Below are 17,010 nucleotides of genomic sequence, written 5' to 3' on the forward strand. Positions count from 1 at the left end.
GGACAGTGTTTTGTTCTGCAGTGCATAAGGTCGCTATGAGTCAGTACCGGCTCAATGGCACCCAAGAACAAATATGCCTGGCCCTAGATACATGCAGTAAGAAATTAAAAATTTAATAATCTCTTCTCCAATGAAAATGTTCACAACCTATTAAAATATAAAAGTACATTCCTATATGTACATGGAGTCCTGCGGTGGCACTGTGGGTTAATGCACCAGACTGCAAAGCCATTTGAATTGCAAAGTTGGTGATTCAAACTCACCAGCTGCTCCTCGGAAACCCTATACAGGGTTGCTATGGGTCAGAATTGACTGGACAGCACTTAACAACAACAATATGTACATATTTTCTTAGGGTTTTGTTGTTGTTGTTGTTGTTGTTTTAAAGAAAACAATGGAAGGAAGCTAATAAAATTGGTTCTCTGTTGGAGGAAGGAACAGAGGGGAGGGAACATTGACCTCTAGTCAATTTTAACTCATAGTGTCCCTATTTGCAACTGACAAAGCACTGGTTCTGCATCATTCTCAATTGTTATTGTGTTTGAGCGCATTGTTGCGGACACCATGTTAGTCTATCTCATTGAGGGTATGCCTCTTTTTCACTGACCAACTACCAACCATGCTGTCCTTTTTCAGGGACTGATTTCTTCTTACACCATGTACAAAGTACATGAGACAAATTCTTACCATCCTCACTTCTAAAGAGCATACTGAATTTACTTCTTCCAAGACATTTGTTTGTTCTTGTGACAGTCCATGGTAATTTCAATATTCTTCAACAACACTGTAATTCAAAGCCATCAATTCTTCTCCAATCTTCTTTATTCATCATCCAGATTTCACAAGCAAGTGAAGTTATTAATAATTCTATGCCTTGAGTCAGGTGCACCTTAGTCCTCAAATTTTGCTCTTTAACACGTTGAAGAGGTCTTTTGCAGTATATTTTCCCACTGCAGTATGCCATTTGATTTCTTGACTGCTGCTTCCCTTTCACTTGTGGATCCAAGTAAAGTGATATCCTTAGTCACTTCAATAATGTCTCCATTTATCATGATGTTAATTATTGGACTTTTTTTTTTCTTTACATTGAGTTGTAATCCATATTGAAGGCTGTAGTCTTTGATCTTCATCAGCAAATGCTTCAAGTCCTCTTCAGTTTCAGCAAGGTTGTGTCATTTGCATATCACAACTTGTTAATAAGTTTTCCTCCAATCCTGATGCAATATTCCAGCTTCTCAGATTATTTGCTCAGCATAAAAATTGAATAGATATGACAAGAAGATACAATGCTGGCACACATCTTTCCTGATTTTAAGCTATTCAGCATCCCCTGCTCTTGGTCTATGTACAAGTTCCTCATGGGCACAAGTGTTCTGGAATTCCTATTCTTCACAATTTTACCCATAATGTATGCTATATCCTCACAGTTGAATATCTTTGTGTAGTCAATAAACAACAGATAAACATTTTTCGGGTATTCATTTTATCAAAGATCTATCTGATGTCAGCAATATTCCTTGTTCCAGCTTGAATTTTGGCAGCTCCCTGTCAATATATGGCTGCAACCCTTTTTGAATAATCTTCCACAAAATTTTACTTGTGTATGATATTAATGACCGTGTTCGATAATATCGGCATTCTGTTGGGTCACCTTTTTTTGTAAGAGGCACAAATATGGGTCTCTTCCAATCGATTGATCAGTAGCTGTCTTCCAAATTTCTTGGCATAGACAAATGAGTGCTTCCAGCGCTTCATCAGTTTATTGAAACATTTCAATTGGTTTTCCATAAATGCCTAGGGCCTTGTTTGTTTGTTTGTTTTACCAATGCCTTCAGTGTAGCTTGTATTTCTTCCTTCAATACCATCAGTTATTTTTGTGTGTGTATGAATTGTGTGGTTTACAGAACGGATCATCAGTTTTACATTTGATAATTCAGACACATTTTGTTTCATCTCACTGACTGCAATTCCCTCAATGTATCATCACTTATCCCACTTCCTCCCTGGATTTTCTGTTTCCATTTCACCTTCTTTCCTAACTCTTCTGAACTTTGCCCTGAAATAAACGATGCCCTTTTAACCTCAAATGGTTGATTATTCTAAGGTGTGCGTACCTTACTAGTTGTTGTTGTTGGTTTGAAATGCAGGGAGGTGTGTGTAAGCTCCCAAACTTGCAGCTAGTTCCCATTTGACTTATCGTGGATGGCTAGCTGACCAGAACTCAACCAGATGAAGATGGATGCTACTGAGAACAAGTGTAAATTGCTACATTTTGATGACCTGAACTTTTGTTTATGGATACAGTTGCTCAAAATCCCAACCGGAATGGAAGTCTTCTTCATAACAAGGAATAAGATTGTTTCCTCAGTGTACAAGGAATTTAGATATCAGACATTAAAAGTGGGGGGTGATAAAGACATGAAGTGGCTGGCTTATAAGCTTTCATGAGCGTGCTTAGTTTCAGAATGAAGGGGGTAAGGTAGAATCCCTACTGAATAGTTTCCCTCTTTTCCAGATGGATCTGGTGAAAGGGGATGGGGGATGACAATGATAGGATTTTATGACTCAATTGTGAGGAATTTTGAGCAGGAATAATTGTGATTGTCACAGCTGAAATTGTAGAAGATGTGTGGATAAAAGAGGGAAGTAGTTAATCTTTCATTTCAGGAACAGAGGAATCCAGAACCAGCAAGAAGGAAGAGCATGAGTGGAGCATGAGAACCTACCTAGAAAAGCAGCCACGCAGAGATGGTAGTAGAGGTGGTGGCATGGAGAGACAGAGCAGCTATGAGCTCTAGGCCCATGGACTGAGAAAGGCTGTGTGTCTGTGGGCAGGAGGTTGTCTGGTAGAATGTGCCCTTGGACATTTAAATGAATATATATATATATTTGCTTAGTATGTGCACATCAAATATTTTTCTTTGTTCATTTGTGAAATAGAAGATGTAAAAGGGAAGCCACAGGGAGGAAGTAGGATAACTATTGTTGTAGGGAGGGGATTGTAATCATTGAAATGAAACAAAGCATAATTTGTTGAATGCAAAGCTGATGATCATGTCTGTAAACCTTCACTTGATCCACAATAAAAAGTGAAAAAACAAAAACCACTATGGGCAGTTCTACTTTGTCACAGGGAATTGTTATGAGTTGAAAATGAGCCCAATAACACCTAACAACAGCAACAATATGTCAAGTTGGAGGTACATCCACATGAAGAAAAATGATTTCAAATGACTTTGAAATATAGCATTCTGACTGTGCATCCCTAGCGGAGTATATCCTAAGGACAAAATGAACCACAAAGAAATCTCAACCTACATTCAGTAGACTTGCTATTGGTAACCATATTAAAAATTGTTCTTTTACAAGTATAATATATAGTGGAATAAAACAAGTATGAGTGTTAGCGTTGGTAGAAACAGCTATTCTCAGTGTAAGAGAAAAGAGATACAAACAAAATAAAAATTTTAAGTAAAGTCCTTGTGGTCTTCAATTTGAATTAAAAATATGAGTACGAACTTATGATTTTTTATTTCTAAAATAATTACTGTGCAAAAAAAAAAAGTTACTATTACAGCTCTGTTCACTGAGAAGGCCAAGGAGCAATGATTAATTCTATATGTGTTTGCACCCTTAGGACCTAGATCAGGAATGTCATTTCCAACTGGAAAGAAACAGGGTTCTTTTGGAGAAATGGCTGGTATCAGGGCTATGACACAAAATATATAAGGTACACTTGGGATAGCTTGTCATGCCAGAAAGCAAAGAAGTTATTGAAAATTACTGGGAATGTATCAAAAGAACCTATTTGAAAGGATTCCCACAGGCTAAAGATAGTCAATTTGTCAATCAAAAAAGATTGCTGTGAACTGAAACACATCCAATATAGGTATATAAAAATTCATAAATTCACAATGAAACACAAAAGAAATTCATTGGCTACCTTTAGTGGGTGCTGTGGTACTAACTCATGTTTTTTTAAAATCTGTACTGGATGAACCCCTGAGACTATAGCCCTGAAATAATATTTACATCTTAAACCAAAAACATCCCCTGAACTCTTCTTAAAATCTAACAGTGTTGTTAGGTGTCATCAGCCACCCTATGTACAACAGAATGCCACACCGTCCACACCTGCATCATCTTCATGATCACTGAGATTGTTGTGGTGGCCACTGTGCCAAGCCATTTTGTTTAGGGTCTGGGGCACTAGGATAATGCTTCAGACCATAAGGTCAGTTTGAACCTCAAGATCAAGGGTCTGGAGCACTAAGATAATGCTTCAGACCATAAGGTCGGTTTGAACCTCAAGATCAAGGATCTGGGGCACTAGGATAATGCTTCAGACCATAAGGTCAGTCTGAACCTCAAGATCAGTGGTTCACTCCTCGGAAATTCCATGCAGGATTGCTATTAGTTTGAACAGACTCAACAGCACTTAACAACAACAGCAACTACTTTACCAAGCCAGGTGTTCTTATCCAAGGACTGGTCCCTCCAAAGTACGTGAAATGAAGTCTCACCATCCTTGCTTGTCAGGAGTATTCTGGCTTTGTTTTGTTGTTGTTAAGTGCCGTGGAGTCGGTTCCGACTCATAGCGACCCTGCACAGGGTTTCCGAGGCTGTAAATCTTTACGGAAGCAGAAAGCCTCATCTTTCTCCCACAGAACAGTTGGTAGTTTAGAACTGCCAACCTTGAGGTTAGCAGTCTGATTCTTAACCACTATGCTACCAGAGCTCCTTATCCTGGCTATACTCCTTCAAAAACAGGTTTGTTTGTTCTCCTGGAAGTCCATGGCAAATTCAATGTTCTCTTGCCAACGCCATAATTCCAAGGCATCAATTCTTTGACTCTCGTTAATCATTGTCCAGCTTCCATGTGCATATGAGGCGATTGAAAACATCATGATTTGGGTCAGGCTCACCTTAGTCATCCTAGTGGTGCCTTTGCTTTTTAACACCATAGAGAGATCATTTGCAGATTTACCCAATACAATGTGTTGTTTGGTTTCTTGACTGCTGCTTCCATGGGCCTTGACTGTGGATTCAATAATCTGATATATGAGCCTTGTGGTGCAATGAATAAAGCACTCAGCTGCTAACCAGAAACCTTTACATGGGAGAAAGACATTGCAGTCTGCTTCCATACAGGTTCATAAGTCCATAGGACCTATGCGGTCCTATGGGGCAGTTCTACTCTGTCCTTTATGGTCACTGTGAATTGAAATTGAACCAACGTTAATAGGTATATACAAAGGTACGTAAAAAAGTATTGTTACTAGAGTTCCAGTTCATACATGCATGGATTTATTTCCAACAAAATGTGTTTAAACATGTCTTTGTGACTAGTGGGTGGCTGCAAACAAAGTGCCTTAGTCTCATTGTTGTTAGGTGCCATTGAGTCGGTACTGACTCATTGCGATCCTATGCACAACAGAACGAAACACTGCCCGGTCCTGGGCCAACCTCACAATTCTTGCCACGCTGGAGCCGATCCATCTCGCTGGGGGTCTTCCTCTTTTTCTCTGACCCTCCACCTTAACAAACATGATATCCTTCTCCAGCTAATGGTCCCTCCTAACAATTTGGCCTAAGTATGAAAGACAAAGTTTGGCCATCCTGGCCTCCAAGGAGCACTCTAGCTGCACTTCTTCCAACACTGATCTGTTGGTTCTTTTGGCAGCCCATGGCACTTTCAATATTCTCCTCCAACACCATAACTCAAAAGCATCAATTCTTTTACAGTCTTCCTTATTCACCGGCCAGCTTTCACATGCTATGAGGTTATTGAAAATACCATGGCTTGGGTCAGGTGCACCTTAGTCCTCAAGCTGACATCTTTGCTCTTCAACACTTTAAAAAGGTCTTGTGCAGCAGATTTGCCTAATCCAGTATGTCATTTGATTTCTTTACTGCCGCTTCCATGAGTGTTGATGGTTGATCCAAGAAGAAAGAAGTTCTTGACAACTTCAATCTTTTCTCTGTTGATAAGAATGTTGTTTATTGGTCCAGTGGTGAGGATTTTTGTTTTCTTTACTTTGAGATGCAATCCATACCAAGGCTGTGCTCTTTGATCTTCATCAGTAAGTATTTTAAGTCCTCTTTATTTTCAGCAAGCAAGGTTGTATCATCTGCATATCGCAGGTTGTTCATGAGTCTTCCTCCAATCCTGATGCCACATTTTTCTTCATAGAACCCAGTTTCTCTCATTATTTGCTCAGCATACAGGTTGAATAAATATGGTGAAAGAATACAACCCTATCAGGCACCTTTCTTAATTTTAAACCATTCAGTGTTACCATGTGCTGTTCAAACAGTTGCCTCTTGGTCCATGTACAGATTCGTCATGAACACAATTAGGTGTTCTGGAATACTCATACTTCACAATGTTGTCCATAGCTTGTCATGATCCACACAATTGAAAGCCTTTGTGTAGTCAATAAAGCACAGGTAAACCATCTTTCTGGTATTCTCTGCTTTCAGCCAAGATCCATCGGACATCAGCAATGATAGCTCTTGTTCCATGTCCTCTTCTGAATTCAGCTTGAACCTCTGGAAGTTCTCTGTCAATGCATGTTTGCAGCTGTTTCTGTATTACCTTTAGTAAAACTTTACTCACATTGGATATCAAAGCTATTGTCTGATGATTTCTGCATTCCATTGGGTCACCTCTCTTTGGAATGGGCACAAATATGGATCTCTTCTAATTGGTTGGCAAGATAGGTTTCCAGATTTCTTGGCATAGATGAGTGAGTTCCTACAGTGCCTCCTCACTTTCTTGAAAGATTTCAATTTGTATCCCATCAATTCCTGGTGCCTTGTTCTTTACCAATTCCTTCAATGCATCTTGGACTTCTTCCTTCAGTATCATTGGCTCTTTATCATATGCTACCTCTTGAAATGGTTGAACATTAATCATTTCCTCTTTTTAGTTTTATTTGTTGTTGTTGTTGTTATGTGCAGTGGAGTCGGTTCCAACTCATAGTGACCCTTTACAGGGTTTCTGAAGCTGTAAGTCATTATGGGAGCAGTAAGCCTCATCTTCCTCCCATGGAATAGGTGGTAGTTTCGAGCTGCTGACCTTGAGATTCACAGTCTGATTCATAACCAGTATGCTACCAGAGCTCCTTTGTAGTATTAGGGTGCCTTTAAAAAAAATGTCCAATCAGAAAGAGACCTCCTGTAGAGATTGTGCATTGCATAAGACCATAGATGAAAACCAGAATCCCATCCAGAATTGTCTGAGTTGGGGAATTTCTACTGGAAAGGATGAGTAGACCAGCCTGGAGTGGCTAAAAATCCAAAACAATAATGGCAGTCTGATTGATTGCTACAAGCACAAGTAAGCTGTTTGCCCTGGAGCCATCAAGGCAAGTGATTGAGTCCCCTCAGAGCAAACTCCCTTCCAAGACTAAGACTCAAGGGGAATACATGAGCAGACATGTGGTCTGGCTGGTGACCACACTGGTCACCAATAAGGGGAAGAGGAGGCAAAAAGAGCAATGAAGTTGGGATCTAAGTCTAACCACTTTCAATAGACTCCTGTGAACCTGGGAGGAGACCTGGATGGCCAGCAGTATGGCAAGACCCGGGGACTCCTGAGCCCAGAGGCAGTGACATGGCCACAGAGGACTAGAGCAGACAGTGAAGCATCCAGCTAAATATGAAGTGAGGGGAGATGCACAAGAACACCCATAGATAGTACGCACTTGACCTGGCTTCAATGGTTAAATGATCAGAACTTGACTAGAAGAAGAAAGAAGAGGAAAGAAAAAAAAAAAAAAAGAAGAACCCACTACAATTTGATGAACTTTACCTATACGTATGGATGTAGTCGCTCAAAAAGGGAACAAATCTTTACAGCAAGGATCATTCCCACCCCCTCGGTACACAGGGTTGACAGGGATGGGTAACTTAGATATTGTTACTCAAAATGGGAGGGGCCTATAAAGGCAAGAAGTGACTGGCTTACAAGCTTTCAAGAGGGAGCCTAGTTCCAGATGTGGCAGGAGTAGGTAGAACCTCCACTGAATGATTTCCAATCTGTTGTCTCTGGGCTGGTGAAAGGAAATGGGGATAAGACTCTTGTGGTACAATAGTGAATCATTGCCATCAGGACTGACTGTGAGGGTAGGAAATATAGAGGTAGATGTTTTTTGACAAAAGGAGGGGAGTGATTGATTTTGCAGCCCAGGAACGGAGGTCCCTGGGACCATCAAGTGAGAAGAGTGGAGCGTGTGACCCTACCCAGAGAGGCAGTGACACCAAGCATGGAGACAGAAATGATGACGTGGACAGATGGAGCGGCTGGGGACATGGGATTCATGCTGTGTGCTGACAGCAGGGGTGGGGGGCAGGCCTGTGGGGTGTATCCTTTGGTTATTTGATGATGCATGGAGGGGATTGTAATCATTGCAATGAAACAAAATACAATAGGATGCATGTAAAACTGATGTTCTCCCATGTAAACCCACATACTTCACAATAAAAACTTAAAAAAAAAAAAGTCCAATCAAAACAGTGAATTCTGGGGGCATCTGCTAGGACAGTTTGATTCAAGGCAGAGAGGTTTAGTCAGAGGTTATGGCAACTGTTTTTGTTTTTTTTTTTTAATTCCAAAGTCATCTTGATAGATTTTCTCAAAGGACACAGGACAAGTTTTAAGAAATAAAAAAGTCTAGGAACATTGTACCAAGGAATTGTCTTCCATCAAGATAATACATCTGCTCATTCTTCAAGGCTAGCAAGGGCTGGCTGTCCTATAAGGATTTCATTAGGAAATTTTACCCCATTCATTCTACAGCCCTGATCTTGTCCCTTCAGACTTCTTTCTGTTCCCAAAACTCAAACAACATTGAAAAGACAAACTATGAGTCCCTTGAGAATGCCAAAACAGTTGTTTTAACATAGAGTAAATCAAAGAGCACAGGATTCTTGGGGGCAGGGTTAGAAAGATGGAAACACTTTCATCAGAAGTGTATAGACCTGGATGGAGGATATGTTGAGAAACAATAGCTTCTCATTTTGGTATTTTTGTTTAGTAAAGGTTTCTATTATTTATAGCAATACTTTTTTGACTTACTTTTGTGTGTGTGTATGTCTGTTCTGTCTGTGTGAGGGGTTTCAAAAAAATCCATGGGAAAAATCCATGATCTCCTCGTTTTCCCATGCCTTTTTGAAACCCCCTCATATTCATTTTTTTTTTTTTTTTCTGTTAGAGATCTACCCTGAAGCATAAGAGGCGCCTAAAGATTGGTATTAATTTCTCCATATGCGTAGAAGAAACAAGAAAGACAAGATGTAGATGATTGTTGAAGATGGTTGATGAAGACGTTATTGTTTAGCACCGTTGAGTCGGTTCCAACTCATAGCAACCTTGTTTTAGGGTTTCTGAGGAGCGGCTGGTGGATTTGAACTGCCAATCTTGCAGTTCAAACCAACCTTGCAGTCCACTGCTTATCCTACAACACCACACCAAGACTCCAGATGGAGATACAGACTCATTATACTATGTCTCAACTTTGTGTATATTCGAAATTTTTTATAATTAAAAACTAAAAAAAAGCCAACATGCTATTGGTTACTATTATGGATTGAATTGTATTTCCAAAAAAGATCCCTTAAAGTCCTAATGTACCTGTGAAAGTGACCTGGTGTGGAGCTAGAGTCTTTGAAGCTGTTATCAGTTAAGTTAGCCTGAGGTCATACTGGAGTGCGATGGCCCCTAATCCAATCTGACAGGTGGCCTATAAGAGACACAGAGAGACAGAAGAAGGACAGCCATGTGAAGATGCAACTCCACCAAAGGAGTGCCTGGGGCTACCAGAAGTTGGCGAGATAAGAAACAATCTTCTGCTAGAGACTTTGGAATGAATATAGCTCTGTGGACAGGATGATTTGAACTTCTAGCCTCCAGGGCTGTGAAACAATAAATTTTTGTTCTTATAAGCCACCCACTCTGTTCTGGCAGCCTTAGGGGACAGTCACCTTCTCAGTGAGGCTCTCTCCAATTGCCCTATATGCAAGTTAAACCCTCTCCCCATCCCTCTATGTTTTTCTCCAGAGCACTCACCATCCAACATACTGTTTATCTTGGTTATTGATTGGGGTTATTGCCATCTCCCCTCACCCACTGTAAGCTCTCTGAGGGCAGGAACTTTGGTCTGGTTTGTTCTCTACTGTAGAAGAGTGTCTGGCACACAGCAGATGTTCAGTGTATTATTTATTAAATGAATGGTCTTATATCATCCACACAAATGTCCCCCAAAATAGGCAGAGTGCCTCATTTTATAGATGAGAAATCTGAGGCCTAGAAAGGGAAATTACTTGCTGTCACGTTAGTCCACTGCTTTGTTTTTCTCAGCACCCTTTCTCCTACCTCTGGCAACAAAATGCCCCCTCTTTTAGGCTCTGCTCCCCTTTGCCTCTATGTGGCAACCCTCCCTCCCTCTTCCTCTCCTGTCCTCTCCATCACCACCACTACCACAGTGCCTGGCCCTAAAATGGGCGTGTGCTTCAGGCCAGAGGGGAACCCTTTTCTCCCTGGCCTCTAGATTGGGACTGGTTGCTCTGGACACTATCACCAAGCGCTTGGGGTTCGTGGAGAAAGTCTGTCAGCAGACAATAACAATGACAATGACTCAGGAGCATTGATCCCCTGGCTGCAGGCACCCCTGAGTCCAGCATCTGCCTTCCTGATTACAGAGCCAATGTATTCTACTCTTCCCTTAAACTCATACAGGTTGGGTTTCTGTCATTTGCAAGCAAAAGAATCCTGAAGAATACTTTTGATCAAAGTCCTTATAATAGGATACACATTCCAAGCAGCATGTGATCTGTACCAGGCCTGTGCTGATTCAGAACGGGCTCCTGCCCTGGAGAGCTCACAGTTGAGAGGATGGGAAGGAGTTGGACAAATGAGACAAAGCCACTTGGTAATTGGGCTACAGATAAAGCTAGGACCTAGAGAGAGGGAGGCTAATCTTGCTGGGGCTAGGTAGTGGTACTGAAGAGGGACAAGCTTCACAAAGGATGTGATCTTTGCTTTTGACTAGAAAGAACAAACAAGTGCTATGAGTTGGGGATGGAGTCCTAGTGTAGCGCTGTGGGTTAATGCGCCAGACTGCAAAGCCTTTTGAACTGCAAGGTCAGTGGTTCAAGCTCACTAGCTGCTCCTCGGAAACCCTATACAGGGTTGCTATGGGTCAGAACCGACTCGATGACACTTAACAACAACAGTATCAGTTGGGGAATGTTTGGGGGTAGAGGATGGATGGTAATAGCATGATCTCTTAGCTTCCCTGACCCTCCCTCCTGCGCTGCTGTGAGCACTGATGAGATAAGGCTGAGCAGATGAACATCCCAGATCACATTTCTGGCTCCCTGCCTGGCCCTGGGGTGGTACCTTTATGGCAGGGAGGTGTCCGTGCCTGTTTCCCTCCCACCTTCCTCAACCCTGGCCCTCAGACCTGGAAGAGCTTCACCCACAGGACAGGAAAAGTCGGGAGAACTTGTGGCGGCCCAGGTTACCCCAGGCACCCACACATGTGAAGGCGTTGTTCCAGAACACAGCCCAGCAGTCGGATTCTCAAGGTCACTCCAAGACCCTGGAGTCCTGGTTGCTGGAAAATGGGAAGAAATAGCGCCTCCTACCACCCAGGTGCCCACCCCATCTCTGCACTGGCAGAGTGGTTGGCAAAGTCATGTGTTTCCCCCTGAGCCCTGCTGGAGCCTCCAGAAAATAATGAGGCACTACTGACTGTTTATTGAGCCCAAATTATGTGCAAGGACCCTTGCAGAAGGGAGAAATGGAAAGCCAGACAGAAAAAGCTCATGGATTAGAGCAGCCCAGAGTAACCTCTGAAGACTACACAGGCAGAGGGGGTATTCTAGAGTTACAGAGGGATGTGAAGGGTTTCATAGAGGAGGTGGTATTAGAACTGAGCCTTGAAGGATTAGCCAGATATTTCCATCTGCCACCTAGGAAGGGAGGGAATGGGGGAAGGCAACCTTCCAGGCAGAGGGAACAGGGAGCTGGGCAAAGGCTCACAGGTGAGCACAGGATGCCCAAGCTAAGGAGGGAACTGAGACTTGGAATCATGTAGAAGCTGGAGCCGATACTCAGAATGTACTGAATGCTATAATATATAACGCTGATTTCATCTGACTGGTAATGGGGTAATGGGGTTCTCAAGAAGAGCGGAGACTCCCAGCCAGAGACCTGTCTATGGAAAATGGTGCCTCTAGCAAGCACTGAGGTTGAACCACAAACACCTGACAGCCACCTTTGAGATAACTTTACCATAATATCAGCACAAAATACAAGTCTAACTCATTCATCTTTTACTTAACACTTTGGACACGATGGTGTCTGCAGACACCAGTGTGTGCTCACACCCGTCCGGGCCCACCTCGTTATTCATCCCAGGGAAAGAGCAGAATGTTTTGGAATCAGATGTAGCGATGGAGCAGAGCACAGAGAGGAGGGGACGATCCAGGCGGACTGTGAGACCACCCGGAGTGAAGCTGTCCCAAGTGGGGGTGCACGGAGAATGACAGGAAACTCTAACTGTGTGAGAAGTGGGAAGTGAAATGCAGTGGAGCTTGCCTCCCTCCGACTGCATCTCCAAATCGCTTTGGCTCATTGGAGATAACCACACTCAAATGAATGCCCACACACAGACATGGACTAGATAGCGAGAAATCAGTTTCGCTGCCCACCCAACAGCCCCTTACACTGAGATAACTTGGGGATAAGGCTGCTCACAGATAAGCTCTTAGGGAGAGGTCACAGTCAGCCTTGACCCACAGAGACTCTCAAATACGAATGCATTGGTTTTAACTTGCTGAATCATCTCTCACAACTGACCATGGAAACTGCCATGGTTAATAGAACCGGTTCAGTGGCACCCCCATTCAAATGGCACCCAGGTTACGTGCCAAATTCGCCATACCTTAGATAAGCCTCTGCTTGGAACCATTCCTTTGCCCCTTGGTAGCCATGCAACCTTGGACAGATTGCTTAGTCTCCCGAGCCCTCAGTTTCCTCACTTGTAAAATGAGGATTTTGAAGTTTGTTGTGAAGATGAAATGCAATTGTACATGCAAAGTCCTAGCACATAACTGTTGTTGTTAAGTACCGTGGAGTCGGTTCCGACTCATAGTGACTCTGCATAGGGTTTCCAAGTCTGCAAATCTTTACGGGAGCAGAACGCCTCATCTTTCTCTCGCAGAACAACTGGTAGTTTCCAACATCTGACCTTGAAGTTAGCAGCCCGATTCGTAACCACTACGCTACCAGAGCTCCTTATATAGGCACTCAGTAATTATTATCTTCACCCCCTTTCAGAAACAAATGCATCTTCAACTCAGTGAACTCCTCTTAAAGGCCTTCTGCCATTTGGCTTCCCACATAGAAATCTCCTGAGACCCTGACAGCTGCCTGCCCAAGCCTACCCTCCTTCCTTCCCATTCCTGTCTGTCCCCAAGCCGCCTACCTTTCATGGCTTGAGCCCTGGGCCCTGGGCCCAGCAGTGCCACTGCCAACAGCAAACAGGACCCTAGGTCTGCTAACATCTCTCCACACCAGGAGCCCCCGCAGGTCTGCAGAACTCAAGGCAGGCTGGAGACCTGAGGTCTCAGGATCTGGGGTCTGCAATAAGGGAAAGGGAGGTGAGGCTGAAAATACCTCCAAGTTAATGGTGGTCTGAATAATTCATTGCCCCTTGAATTAGTAAGCTGATGCCCAGGTGCTTCCTTCACTCTACCCTAAGGTGACGGATCTAGTGTTACCAGCTTGACACGTTCTGAGATCTGCACTGGACACACTGTAAGGGAAGGGAGGCAATTTGGGCTTGGAAGGAAAGTTGGTGGTGGAGAAAGGACATGAGTTATGGGTCCAACCCCAGTTCAGCCTTTAATGTGCCAGGTTACCTCTCAGTCTTCTCATCTGCCTCATACAGGATTGTTAGAAAAATCAACTCTGCTAACATATGCTAAAGCACATAGTAGGCGCTTGCTGTATAGACTGTTCTCATCCCCCACTCTATGAGGGAGCCAGAAGAAGCCTCTAATTAGTGGGACAAGTGAAGCAAGCATCCTTTAGAACTGAGAACTTAGTGGAAAAGAAGAGGTGTGGTGAACAGCTAGTGAAGGAAATTCTTATTTATGGAAGAATGCAGTCCTGGTGTGGCACTGTGGGTTAATGCGCTGGACTGCAAGGTCGGTTTGAACCGCAAGGTTAGAGATTCACGCTCACCAGCTGCTCCTCAGAAACCCTACCCAAGGTTACTATGGGTCAGAACCAAGTTGATGGCACTTAACAACAACAGCAATATGAGTCCATGGATGGTGCAAAAGATTCAGGACTTGGCTATTCTCTAAAAGACTGAGTGTTTGAACCCATCCAGAGGCACCTCAGAAGAAAAGCCCGGCAACGCACTTCTGCAAGATCATACATAGCCATTGAACTATGGACAGACAGACAAGATGGACAGATCTGAGTAGGCAACAGGGACTACTCTCACAGCCAAATAAAAGTCTATTGTTGTAGTTAAGTGCCACTGAGTATAGTTTCCAGGGAGCAGCTGATGAGTTTGAACCACTGACCTTGTGGCTCAAAGTGACCTTGTAGTCCAGTGCTTTATTCCAAAGGTGTGGTAGATGGTATTTCTACATACATATTTGTATGATCTGTAACTGTATCCATGTATGTAATAAAGCAAACAGAGAGCAAATGTATGGGAACTTCTTAGCCATAACCAAACACCTGGAGGAAATGGGTCACTGAGCCTGGAGGTTAGGACCATAGTGAAAAAAAAAATAAAAAAAAAGAGAAGAAGAAAGAAACCCTGACATACAATAGTCAGAATCAACTCGGTGGCAACTGGTTTGGTTTTTTGAATGTTAATACAATTAATGGATCTAGGCCACAGTGTACAGTCTGGCCAGGAATATGAAATGTTCACTCGTTTATTGATCCACACGCCTTGTTTGAACATCACTAGGGGCCTAGCCTAGTGCTAGGAATTGAGGCTACAGAAGTGCCTTTAGTGGATCTGTCAAACAGAAAATGAATGGGTCCTTCCATTTTCTTGGTTCAGTCAGTTCAGCTCAACACTCATTTCCTAAGCTCTTCTCTGTGCAGAGGAGCCCTGATGGCACTGTGTTGTTGGTTCAAACCTACTAGATGTTCTCCAAGAGAAAGATAAGCCAGTCTACTTCCATGAAGACTGACAGACCTGGAAACCCTTAGAAGTAGTTTTACTCTAGGAGCTCTGGTAGCGTAGTGGTTACGAATCGGGCTGTGAACCTCAGGGTCAGCAGTTCGAAACTACCAGCTGTTCCGCGGGAGAAAGATGAGGCTTTCTGCTCCCATAAAGATTTACAGCCTCGGAAACCCTGTACAGGGTCGCTATGGGTCAGTTCGGACTCCACGGCACATCACCATTGCCACCACCAGAGAGTCACTGTGAGTTGGAACTGACTTCATAGACAGTAGGTTTGGTTTGGTTTCTTTCTCTGTGCAGAGTCCGTGCCAGGCATGGGCGTGACGGGTAGATGTGGCGCATTCCTGCCTTCTGATTGTAGGACCTCAGTTCTGCTTTCTGACAGACCTAGGTCTGAATCCTAGTCCCACCACTGCCTTTACTGGGAACTAGAAAGAATAGTCGTATCCCGAAGTTTGCTGTGAGGATTAATGAGCTCACGGATGGCATTTGTAGCTGGTGTCTGGCTCAGTTTATAGTCGTGAGTATGATTTTTATTTACCCCAGAGGAATTCAGATAGCCATCTGCCAGACCACATGGTGCCTCTGGCCCATCCTTTTGCCCAGAGGTCTGCAGGGAGCCCTTTGCTGCCCGCTTGGGAGGCCACCAGGAAGGTGTTCAGGACAGAACATCAGGAATGGTGGGGCCTGAGGGACTGGCTTGCCTATGGAGTTTGGTAGGCAGGAAAAAAGAAATCCAGTTGCTCTAAGCAGTCTGAAGGGATTGGAGCTTTTCTTAAACACCTAGTGTGTGTTGAGCGGGCAGGGAGAGAGCACTAACATGCTGAGACCAACACTAGGGGCCTCACATAGCTCACGTGGTTGGATCCTCCTAACTCTCAGAGGCACATATGATAGTCCCCGTTTTACAGATGGGAAACTGAAGCTCAAAGAGTTTGAGCCACGGTCCTGGGTTGAATTCTTCTAGAGGCTGATGGTGAAACAAGGATTCTAGGGTAAGTAGTTTATCTGGCAGTTGGTATCAGGAAGCACAAGTAGGGAAGTTGGGATGGAAGACAAGGATGGTAAAATAGTTCAATTCAGGATGTATAATGAATAGGTTATCACTGTGGACAACCGGGAGACAGTGGGGAACATGCCCCTGAGTTTCTCCACCTGAAGAGCAAGGGAGTTGAATGTTTATCCACTAACTCCCAGCTGCTTTCAGTCGAAGACTTTCCCAAGAGCATTCAGTCTCAGACATTTCCAATCAGCATGTACATGGCTCAAAAACTGTCAGGAAGAAAATCTTGGTATTACAGGAAGAAACTGCCTACATGAATGGAAATAGAGACTGCACAGGATGAGGACAGGGCCGTGGCAGCCATCAAGAATAGAAAAGGCTCTTGTTATTGTGGCTACACCCAGGACTTGATATCTCCCAGCATCACCCCCTCTGAAGTATACATCTCACTCGTAACCAACATCTCTCTTCTTGGAATTCTCATTCAGCCTCTCCAATTACACCTCCTCCTCAATTTCAAAGACACCTTCTGTTTCCTGGCTTTTCTTCCCTACCTTACCATGACTCCTTGCCCCATCTGTCCTCTTGGGCTTTAGAGTCCAGGGTCAGTGGTGTCCTGCTCTCCATTCATGACAGGACAAAATTGAACCCAAATCAGGCCAGCTGACTGCACTCTCTGCCTGTGTATCTGAACCTCAAACACTCATGGACAGTTGGCACCATCAGCAATTCATGGTCTCCAGCCTCATCTGAACAGATTCCCCCTGAACTTCGAGATCA

At 43.5% G+C, this 17,010-nt stretch overlaps 1 protein-coding gene across 1 annotated transcript in view; it reads right to left on the minus strand.

Annotated features, from left to right (window-relative positions):
• CDCP2 (CUB domain containing protein 2) overlaps window positions 1-13,575 on the minus strand; it is a 33,064-nt gene extending 19,489 nt beyond the window's left edge. The window contains exon 1 of the mRNA XM_006839870.1: window positions 13,497-13,575. Coding sequence (XP_006839933.1) covers window positions 13,497-13,575 — 79 coding nt within the window. The remainder of the gene's footprint in view (window positions 1-13,496) is intronic.
• Window positions 13,576-17,010: the final 3,435 nt, after the last annotated feature.

Source organism: Chrysochloris asiatica, unplaced genomic scaffold (assembly GCF_000296735.1).
Source record: "Chrysochloris asiatica unplaced genomic scaffold, ChrAsi1.0 scaffold00026, whole genome shotgun sequence".
Classification (NCBI taxonomy): Eukaryota; Metazoa; Chordata; class Mammalia; order Afrosoricida; family Chrysochloridae; genus Chrysochloris; species Chrysochloris asiatica.